This window comes from Rhinoderma darwinii, chromosome 3 (genome assembly GCF_050947455.1).
Source record: "Rhinoderma darwinii isolate aRhiDar2 chromosome 3, aRhiDar2.hap1, whole genome shotgun sequence".
NCBI classification, from domain to species: Eukaryota; Metazoa; Chordata; class Amphibia; order Anura; family Rhinodermatidae; genus Rhinoderma; species Rhinoderma darwinii.
Window position 1 is genome coordinate 292,386,169 of NC_134689.1, and position 11,338 is coordinate 292,397,506.

General features: G+C 47.2%; 1 protein-coding gene across 1 annotated transcript; it reads left to right on the forward strand.

Moving 5' to 3' along the window:
• Positions 1 to 6,472: 6,472 nt before the first annotated feature.
• Positions 6,473 to 11,080, forward strand: RAMAC (RNA guanine-7 methyltransferase activating subunit). Its single transcript, XM_075855237.1, has 3 exons — positions 6,473 to 6,581; positions 8,328 to 8,486; positions 10,788 to 11,080. The coding sequence occupies exons 2-3, from the start codon at positions 8,329 to 8,331 to the stop codon at positions 10,978 to 10,980; spliced, it is 351 nt and encodes a 116-aa protein (XP_075711352.1). The 5' UTR covers positions 6,473 to 6,581; position 8,328; the 3' UTR covers positions 10,981 to 11,080.
• Positions 11,081 to 11,338: the final 258 nt, after the last annotated feature.

Here is an 11,338-nt window from a genome sequence, read left to right on the forward strand (position 1 = left end):
TATGGGAACGATGGACGCAAGATCCGGCGAAAGGAGAGACCATAGTGGAGGGTTGGGAGACGGTACGGAAGGTGATAGTGAACGAGAGCTGGAGGGAAACCTATTTTAAACTAATACATTCGGCCATATATGGCTTTAATATTTTACCTTCGCAGTCCTTCGCCGATCGCATTACGAGCTGTCCCAAATGCAACACCCCCCTGACGAATTTGTGGCACGGAGTATGGAGCTGTGCTCATACTGAACGATACTGGGAGATGGTACACAGATATATTGTGGATCATTGGAAGGCGAAACTTCCGATGACGCCTCAAGCGCTGCTGTTCCATCAGGCGCGACCACCAGAGGAAGAGGGGGCTCGAGGGACGAGATCTCCGCCCCCCTTGGTGCACACAATTTTGCTGGTGGCCTTGAGGTGCCTTCTGTGTAAATGGCTGGAAGCTGATACACCGGGCCTCGACATGATTGTGTCTCGCTTGAAACAATTACTAGCTCTCGAACGGGTGGAGGTAGAAAGAAGGAAAGAAACGGGAACCAAGAAGTTATTCGCTAAATGGCAAATATTTATAGAAACGCAATGCACAGCGACTGAGGTGGTGGAAATGGTTACGCCCTTTAGACACACAGCATGGTATCATACTCAATTTCTGGCAGGCACATTAGGAGGCTTACAAATGGAGCCTAGATAATAGAAGGGGAATGGATGGGACGGAGATATTATCTGATGGCCTAAGTCATGTTCAGGGATAGGGGAAGTCATGTTTTTAGCTTTTTAGCTTTTTAGTTGCTAAGCAGATGCAAAGAGATATGCCATGAGTATATGTTATGTTATTCTATTTTGTTTTAGTTATATTCGCAAGTACGCGAGATTCAAATTGTGACGCAATTTTTCTGTGAAATGTTTGTAAAAAATGTGAAAAATGTTAATAAAAATGATGTTTTAAAAAAAAAAATTAAAAAGAGAAATTAAAAAAAGATAACGGAAAATTAAAAAATTTTCTGACTTCAAAAAAAGTAGAAAAAATCCTCATGTTTTGGCAAAAATACGTTAGCTTGCAACCCACGTCAAGGGTCCTCAATGTATTGCGAGTCCCTACACTAAGTAAACCAAACATAACTAAACTAGTAAAACAAAGGTAGAATTGTTACACTGTCCACAAAAAATCAGCAACCCTAGTGGATATGATATAGTTGCCATGGAACAGAACCCTCAAGGGTTCTAGAAGTAGTCCGCATACAAGAACCGAATCTCAAGCCCCGACAATCCAGGTCTTCCATGCGGCGTAGTGTCTAAAGGGACAGATGAAGCAGGAAAGGTATTCTTCAAATCAAAATCCAAAGTGGCATCATGGATCCAGGTAAAGTTGTTTAGGAGAACGCAGGCTTGCATGACCAAGCCCACATTCTCAGGATCCATCTGGATGGGCGAATAGAAAACTCTCTACTTGCTGGCAAGGATCCCAAATGCGCACTCAATTTACCGGCGGGCCCAGGTGAGCCGGTAATTGAATATGCGCTTACGGATGTCCAATCCTCGTCTGGGGAAAGGGCGTAATCACATGCCGGGAGAGTCCGAACCCCTTGTCTGCCACAATGATGAAGAGGGTGAGTGGTCCAGCAGAGCCGGGCAGGGGGGCGGTCTTCAGGTAGGAACAGTTGGTTGTTAAGCCGCTCACCCATTCTGGAAGTCCTGAGCATCCGCAGTGCTTCCATAGGCTCAGATATCCACAATCTCAAACAAGTAATTGCTGTCAGCCAAGGCCAACAGCACTAGCGAGAAATACTCTTTGTAATTATAGAAACGGGACCCAGAGTTCGACGGCTTCTTAACAAAGATGTGTTTTCCGTCCAGGACTGCGCAGCGTCCTGAAACACCTCAGCATTCCTCAGCCGGTCTTCAGGTGTGGGTGGAGGCATCACCATCTCCTTGAGTGTAGTCCAGATGAGCTGGCAGGTCGAGCAGATGATCCCCGTGATGGTAGATGTCCCCAAGAGGAATTGAAAATGCAGGGAAGCAAAGGAGTTTCCAGTCGCCAGGAATCTTGAAATTTTAAGCAATAGATCCGTATACAGTATACCCAAACTACACTATACTACAGTCAGTAAAACGAATGGCATTTCCTTTTTTTTTTTTTTTTTAGAGTTTCAGACCGTATCTCCTAAAAAGGAATGCAGTGGGGCAGATTGTAGTAAAGGGGGCATGGTAGCAGTCGACACTATTGTTTTGGCTAAAAAAAACAAAAAACCTTACGGAACGGAATCAAATGGAAACCATTTGCAACAAAAGCATTACCATTTAAATCAATGGCAATGCAAATGGAAGCTATGGTTTCCGTTTGCCTTACCGTTCATGGGTTCTGCCGACGGAAAGCTGCAACGCTGATGTGAACAGGTCCTATAATAGTCATTTTTTTTCACTATCGTGGGAACGTAGCCTTAAGGGCCTTTTACACCGGCCGATGAGCGGCCGATGCAGCGAGCACCATTCAACGAGACATCGATGATCGGCACTCGCTTGCTTCTGTTACATGGAGCTATGGATGGGGACGAGCGGTCGTTACTCCGATCGCTCGTCCCCATACATTATTATCATGTCGGCAGCGCGTCTCCCTGTTTACACACCAGGATGTGCTGCCGACAACGATAATATTTTTTAAAACGATACGACCAGCAGATCATTGAGCGTTTGCTCGTTTATCTGTTGAACGTTCCCGTGTACACAGGGCAATTATCGGGAACGAGTATTATATTAACTCTCGTCTGCCCGATAATTGCCCTGTGTAAAACCCCCTTTAGTCATCTGCACATTCTAATACAACTGGATACAAAAAAAAGTATACTGAGCAGGAAACTTTTTTTTTCTAATGACAGACGAATGCAACTGTGAGTTTAGACCAATTTTGTGGCATTTTTGCATTGAACACAATAGCGTTTAGGCTGCAAGTTGTACTGTGTAAGGGTTTTCCATGCAGACCCGGTGTTGTACCTGGTGTAGTTCAGTTGCTGTGCTATATGCAGAGTTATCACAGTATTATAACACTACAATGTTCTTATATATCATATTCAGTGGCGTAACTACCGCTATAGAAGCCGTAGCGGCTGCTACGGGGCCCGCAGCATGAGGGGGCCCATGTCGCTCGCCGGCACGGGCCCCCACCATGGCCGGAGGCTCCGCTAGCAGCAGCTACAGCGCGATGCCACTAAACACTACGGCAGAGCAGGGAGGTATCTCCCCGCTCTGCCATTAAACAAAAGACATGTATCCCCTATCCACAGGATATCCACAGGATAGGGGATACATGTGTGATCGCTGGCATTGAAAAGTCCCCTGAAGTTCTCCATCACAAACCTCGGACTTCCGGGGTCTGTGTTGGCAGCTCCGTAGAAATGAATGGAGCGCCGGTCGCGCTTGTGCGCAGACGTCAGAGGTTAGTCATGGAGAACTTCGGGGGACTTTCGGTCCCCCGTTCTCCCTATCAATGCCAGCGATCACACATGTATCCCCTATGCTGTGGATAGGGGATACATGTCTTTTGTAGGACACGCAGTATGTCACATTTTTTTGGGAGTCGGGACGCTGTACGGCGTTCCCTGCAGGGGGGGGGGCTGTAAGGCGTTCTCTACAGGGGGGGGGGCTGCATGGCATTACCTACAGGGGGGCTGTATGGTGTTATCTACAGAGGGTGCTGTATGGCGCTATCTACAGAGGGGGCTGTATGGCGTTATCTACAGAGGGGGCTGCATGGCGCTATCTACAGGGGGGCTGTATGGCGTTACCTACAGGGGGGCTGTATGGCGTTCTCTACAGGGGGGGGCTGTATGGCGTTATCTACAGGGGGGCTGTATGGCGTTATCTACAGAGGGTGCTGTATGGCGTTATCTACAGAGGGTGCTGTATGGCGTTATCTACAGAGGGGGCTGTATGGCGCTATCTACAGAGGGGGCTGTATGGCGTTATCTACAGAGGGGGCTGTATGGCGTTATCTACAGAGGGGGCTGTATGGCGTTATCTACAGAGGGGGCTGTATGGCGTTATCTACAGGGGGACTGTATGGCGTTATCTACAGAGGGGGACTGTATGGCGCTATCTACAGAGGAGGCTGTATGGCGTTATCTACAGGGGGGACTGTATGGCGTTATCTACAGAGGGGGCTGTATGGCGTTATCTACAGGGGGACTGTATGGCGTTATCTACAGAGGGGGACTGTATGGCGCTATCTACAGAGGAGGCTGTATGGCGTTATCTACAGGGGGGACTGTATGGCGTTATCTACAGAGGGGGCTGTATGGCGTTATCTACAGGGGGGACTGTATGGCGTTATCTACAGAGGGGGCTGTATGGCGTTATCTACAGGGGGGACTGTATGGAGTTATCTACAGAGGGGGACTGTATGGCGCTATCTACAGAGGGGGCTGTATGGCGTTATCTACAGGGGGGACTGTATGGAGTTATCTACAGAGGGGGACTGTATGGCGCTATCTACAGAGGGGGCTGTATGGCGTTATCTACAGGGGGACTGTATGGCGTTATCTACAGAGGGGGACTGTATGGCGCTATCTACAGAGGAGGCTGTATGGCGTTATCTACAGGGGGGACTGTATGGCGTTATCTACAGAGGGGGCTGTATGGCGTTATCTACAGGGGGGACTGTATGGCGTTATCTACAGAGGGGGCTGTATGGCGTTATCTACAGGGGGGACTGTATGGAGTTATCTACAGAGGGGGACTGTATGGCGCTATCTACAGAGGGGGCTGTATGGCGTTATCTACAGGGGGGACTGTATGGAGTTATCTACAGGGGGGCTGTATGGCGCTATCTACAGAGGGGGCTGTATGGCGTTATCTACAGAGGGGGCTGCATGGCGCTATCTACAGGGGGGCTGTATGGCGTTACCTACAGGGGGGCTGTATGGCGTTCTCTACAGGGGGGGCTGTATGGCGTTATCTACAGAGGGGGCTGTATGGCGCTATCTACAGAGGGGGCTGTATGGCGTTATCTACAGAGGGGGCTGTATGGCGTTATCTACAGAGGGGGCTGTATGGTGTTATCTACAGAGGGGGCTGCATGGCGTTATCTACAGAGGGGGCTGTATGGCGTTATCTACAGGGGGGACTGTATGGCGTTATCTACAGAGGGGGCTGCATGGCGTTATCTACAGAGGGGGCTGTATGGCGTTATCTACAGGGGGGACTGTATGGAGTTATCTACAGAGGGGGACTGTATGGCGCTATCTACAGAGGGGGCTGTATGGCGTTATCTACAGGGGGGACTGTATGGAGTTATCTACAGGGGGGCTGTATGGCGCTATCTACAGAGGGGGCTGTATGGCGTTATCTACAGAGGGGGCTGCATGGCGCTATCTACAGGGGGGCTGTATGGCGTTACCTACAGGGGGGCTGTATGGCGTTCTCTACAGGGGGGGCTGTATGGCGTTATCTACAGAGGGGGCTGTATGGCGCTATCTACAGAGGGGGCTGTATGGCGCTATCTACAGAGGGGGCTGTATGGCGTTATCTACAGAGGGGGCTGTATGGCGTTATCTACAGAGGGGGCTGTATGGCGTTATCTACAGGGGGGACTGTATGGCGTTATCTACAGAGGGGGCTGCATGGCGCTATCTACAGGGGGGCTGTATGGCGTTACCTACAGGGGGGCTGTATGGAGTTCTCTACAGGGGGGGCTGTATGGCGTTATCTACAGGGGGGCTGTATGGCGTTATCTACAGAGGGTGCTGCATGGCGTTATCTACAGAGGGGGCTGTATGGCGTTATCTACAGGGGGGACTGTATGGCGTTATCTACAGAGGGGGACTGTATGGCGCTATCTACAGAGGGGGCTGTATGGCGTTATCTACAGAGGGGGCTGTATGGCGTTATCTACAGGGGGACTGTATGGCGTTATCTACAGAGGGGGCTGTATGGCGTTATCTACAGGGGGCTGTATGGAGTTATCTACAGAGGGGGACTGTATGGCGCTATCTACAGAGGGGGCTGTATGGCGTTCTCTACAGAGGGATGTATGACACTATCTACAGGGGGGCTGTATGGCGTTATCTACAGAGGGGCTGTAAAAAAGGCACTATCTACAAGGGGGGGGGTTGTGTGACACCCAGGGGAGGGGAGGCCCCAGTCAAAAGTTTGCTATGGGGCCCAGTCTTTCCTAGTTACGCCCCTGATCATAATGTATAAGCAAATGTCCTTTACTGCATTCCTTTAAATGCAACTGTATTGGGGCTTCCAAAGTAACCCAATGACACGTATCTACATTGGTCGTCCAGCTTGGGCCTACTATAGGTTACATGTATATATTCTATATCTACAAGAGCAGTTCATCAGCGCAAACAACTACTCGGGATGAAAACTCAGGCTGCGAAACATGTACAGGAAGAGGCGCACCTCGTACAGCTGAGCGCTAGCCCCGCCTACTCCATTGCTTTATTTTTGGGGACCGCCTACTAAACAGTCACATGGTCAAATGCGTGACTGTTCATGACGTCATTACACTGCGCCTGGTCTAGTATTTTTTGCTTCGTTTGTGTACGTGCGACAACTTTGCTGCAGTCTCCGACGCTGTGCTCAGGTGCGTACGCTACAGGCAGAGTACATGTGCAGAGAGCCCGCCCGGGTAGTCTATACATTACGGGTATAGACTCAGTACATACGATGAGAGCCCGCCCGGGTAGCCTATACATTACGGGTACAGACTCCGTACATCCGATGAGAGCCCGCCCGGGTAGTCTATACATTACGGGTACAGACTCCGTACATCCGATGAGAGCCCGCCCGGGTAGCCTATACATTACGGGTACAGACTCCGTACATCCGATGAGAGCCCGCCCGGGTAGTCTATACATTACGGGTACGGGCTGCTGCTCATTTTGCGGCGCATGCTCTTCGTTATTTTTTGCTTGGGGTTCTTATTGAAGTTTCGTGACTTCTGTCGCGCCCGGCTGCAGTTCTTTGTATGTAGCCTTCAACATTCATTATATAGATGGCATCACCCAGGGGATTTGTTCTGATTGGTGATGCATGGGAATTAAGGACATTGTACTCTTGGAACTGTAATGTAAGCTTAAAGGGGAACACCAGTGGAAAACATATTTTGTCCCCCATCCATGCGGTTTGATTAGGATGTGTTCTGTCACGCTGCTGCCATTCCTTTGCAACAGAAGACACAGCTGGTGGACGATGACATAAGATTGACATGCGGCTGTGGAGATCTTGCAGGTCACTGGGTTGTGTACTACTGGATAACTGATGACCTATCTACCGGATAGGTCATCAGTACATGATCTGTCGGGGGCCGGATCCCGCATCCGATGCCTCCGGGCACCGGACGTACATGCCGGGAAGCAGATGGCTCCAGTCGTGGAATAGCGGCCGAACTGCAGCTCTGATCTTATTCGAGTGAATAGGAGCAGCCGCTATGCAATATACGGAGCCAGCTGCTTCCAGCTCCATACATTGCATAATGTGACTTAACATCCGGCGCCGCAGGCCACTGGAGAAGCTGATCGGTGTGAGGTTTGGGTGTCGGACCTGCACGATGATATACTGATGACCTATCTGGTGGATAGATCATCAGTTGTCTGATAGTGGATAACCCCTTTAAGATCAGACTAGTGCATGTTAGGTGGTACATTTGCCATGGCAACCATACGACGCTTGGAGAGTATAATACACGGGTCCTAATGATTAGAATTGCACCTGTTGTGGATTACCCTCCAGGAGTTGTATGGCTGCCATGATAATTAAGGAGGTTGTCCACTACTGGACAACTGATGAGCTATCCACCATCTGTATATCATCGTTGCGGCTCGGACCCCGCACCAATCCGCTTCTCCGCCTTCCTGCGGGAACCGGATGTCATTGCACAGTATGCAATGTTCAGCACCTGAAGCAGTTGGCTCCGTACATTGCATAGCGGCCGAACTGCAGCTCTGCTCCTATTCACTTGAATAGGAGCAGTACGGTGGCTCGGCCGCTATTCCCTGACCAGAGCCATCAACTTCTGGCATGGACATCAGGTTCTCAGAGGCAGCTGATCGGTATGGGGTCCGGGTGTCGGACCTGCACCGATTTTTACACTGATGACCTATCTGGTGGATAGGTAATCAGGTGTCCAGCAGTGGACAACCCCTTTAATTACCAGCACGGACTAGCGTCTCTCCACACACAACGTCCGATCAGGGAGGGGAATGGAATTGGAGGGATGCATGAAGTAGAATGACTGGGGGTGGGACGAGTTTTTTACCTTAATTGAGATTGGATGACTATTTCTTTATCGGGTAGGTTTTGTTTGTTTCATTTTTTTTTTTTTTTTTAGAATGACGGACACATCTGATATAAAGCAGACGTATGAGAACCTGTTTTCTCACCGCTTCACCGCAGAGGATGCCGAGTATCAAGAATATTTGAAAATGTCAGAAGACAGACCACCTATTGTTGAAGACTGGAGGGGAGGCAGCCAGAGGAGTCAGGATAGGTAGGTGCCTGCACTTGTGAAACATTTTTAAAGGGGTTGTCTGCTTTGTGCATCCCTTCTAACTATGTCACGACTTCCCTCCTTTTTATAGCACGTTCAGCACAACTGTCAGTCATGAGGACTTCTGTGTAGACTGTACAACATGAGTGTCCAATGTGATTAGAATGTGCTGCACCTCTTGCTTTGTTTTCTCTGTAGTGCTATAGAAACTGTGGTCCCATAGTTGATTTGGGGCTCCATGAAGTGTAAATCCCTTCCCCTCAAAATTTTGTTAGGGAGACCCTCAATCTATAATGTATGGTTAAATATGGCTCTCAAGGGGTTTGCAGGGCAAAAATATTGATGGTCTATCCTTAGTTTTTTTTTTTTTTTCCACATTGTTGCCCTTTTAGATTTAAAGAGGCTCTGTCACCAGATTATAAGTTTCCTAGCTCCTATATAATGTGATCGGCACTATAATGTAGATTACAGCAGTGTTTTTTTATTTAGAAAAACTTTCAATTTTGACGGAGTTATGACCTATTTTAGATTTATGCTAATGACTTTCTTAATGCCCAGCAGGGTGTGTTTTACCTTTTGACCAACTGGGTGTTGTAAAGAGAAGTTTATGACGCTGACCAATCAGTGACTCATCAGCGTCATACACTTCTCACCATTCATGTACTCGGCACAGCCTGATCTTGCGAGATCATGATGTGCTGTCACATACACCCACATTAACTTTACTCAAGTGTCTTGAGGGTGAATAGACATCCCCTCCAGCCAGGACGCGATGTATATTCACACTTCGGTAATGTTTGTGTAGGACTTAATGACAGCAAGCGTGATCTCAATGTGCTGTGTGAGTAAGTCTTTACCGAAGTGTCGGGAGTGTAAATAGACATCACGTCCTGGCTGGAGGTGATGTCTATGCACTCTCAAGACACTGCAGTCAAGTTAATGTGGGTGTATGTGACAGCCTGATCTTGCTAGATCATGATGTGCTGAATACATGAATGGAGAGAAGTATATGACGCTGATTGGTCAGCGTCTTACGCTTCTCTTTGCAACGCCCACTTGGTCAAAAAGTAAAAACATGCCCAGTTGTCTATTAAAGTCATTAGCATAAATCTAAAATAGGTTGTAACTTGGTCAAAATTGATCGTTTTTCTTAATAAAAAACCACTGCTGTTCTCTACATTACAGCGCCGATCAGATTATTTAGGAGACAGGGCACTTATAATGTGGTGACGGAACCTCTTTAATGGCTTAATCTGTTACTAGAGGGAGGTAAGGGCTGCAGAGTTGAAATCAGTGGGTCCATTAACGACAACATATCTTTACATTTATGTCAGACGTGGCACAAATGTGGTGTGAACAGTAAAGCCCTGTAGTAAGAGAAGAAAACATACCTCGTCTAAGGCTCTTTTCACATTTGCGTTGAACATTGTATTTTAACGGTTCTATCAAATTTAACAGAAATTGATTCAAAAACAGATGCCAAGCTGAAACAAACGGAAGGTACACTGTTTTTTTTATAGATGTGTGTGTTGAATCCGTCAAAAGACCATGAAGCTTTACCTTCCGTTCTACTCCATTTTTAACATATCCTTTTTTTTTTTTTCCTTTATTAATCTATTTTGTTTTTTAATGTAGTAAGTGATGAACATGCGCAATAGGGAAAAAACTATCGTTCAACGCAATAAATAAGGGCCTGTTCACATCTGCGTTGGAGACTCCATTAGGAGCCTCCGCCGCAGCTCTGGCTGAAATTACCGGAAACTATATTGCTCCCGGTAAAACCATGGAAACCCTGACTTAAAGCCAATGGGGTCAGTCTGGCGCAGGTGGTGTCCATCGTACAATAGAAGCGGCGCTTCTGGTATTTTCATTGTTTCACTCCTCTGACGGAGCAGAACTACTGAGAGACCATCGCAGGTGTGAAACTGCTCTAACAGATACAAACAAAAGACATTCCTTTTTGTTTCTGTCGTCTCGACTTTATTGTTAAAAAAAAAACAAAAAAAAACCTGAAAGCTCCTTTCTGTCATTTTGGATGGAAAAAAAATTGCACTTCAGACTATGCTATTTTTTTTTCCTGCAAAAAGATGGAAACCTGACAGAATTGAGCCAAACTGAGCACAACTGAGTCTAAAATGAATCCCTTAAAGTCAATGGGTGCTTTGATGGAAAACTTTTTTTTACATTTGTCTGTTTCTATGACAGAAGAGAATAACTGAAAACAATGTAGGTGTGAACAGAGCCTAAGGTAAACCCATCTGGGTAATATTTGGTGTTAACTTTAATGTGTTTCTATTACAGGTATAGAAGTAACAGACACCAGAGAGGCTGGGAAGGAAGACGTGATCGGTCCAGCAACAGCTATAGCCAACAGCAAGGTGATAGAGGCTGGGGTGATAACCACAGCCAATACAGACAAGAACGGTCTTACCATCAGGGAGGACACCATAACTATCATTCTGGGAACCAGAGGTTTTACCCTGATCGTTATTAGTGTTATGTTTTTGTAATAGTATTTGTTTGCATGTATGGAGATGACCAGCAATTCCTATGGCAATTGCATGAACTAGAATAAAACGCACCTATTTTTAGAACATGCTCAAATGTGAGTGTTTTTATCCTTCCTATATCGTGATCTATGAATGTGCTTTCTACATTGTTCTTCAACTCTGGTTTGTTTAGTGGCATCTGGGTGGAAAAGTGTTGTTTAGAGGAGTTTGAGAACTTAGGACACATTCAAAACAGCTGTGTGAATAAACTCTTGTTCAAATGAAAACTAGTGGTGTTGCCGAAAATTATTTTATACTTTTATCTGATCAGTTGCCCTTTTGGGCAAAATAAAAATTATCTAG

Bases quoted from the DNA above. Each gene is read 5' to 3' on its own strand.
- RAMAC (XM_075855237.1), top strand. From the start codon at position 8,329: ATGACGGACACATCTGATATAAAGCAGACGTATGAGAACCTGTTTTCT. The intron at 8,487-10,787 runs GTAGGTGCCTGC...TTTCTATTACAG, and splicing joins AGCCAGAGGAGTCAGGATAG to GTATAGAAGTAACAGACACC.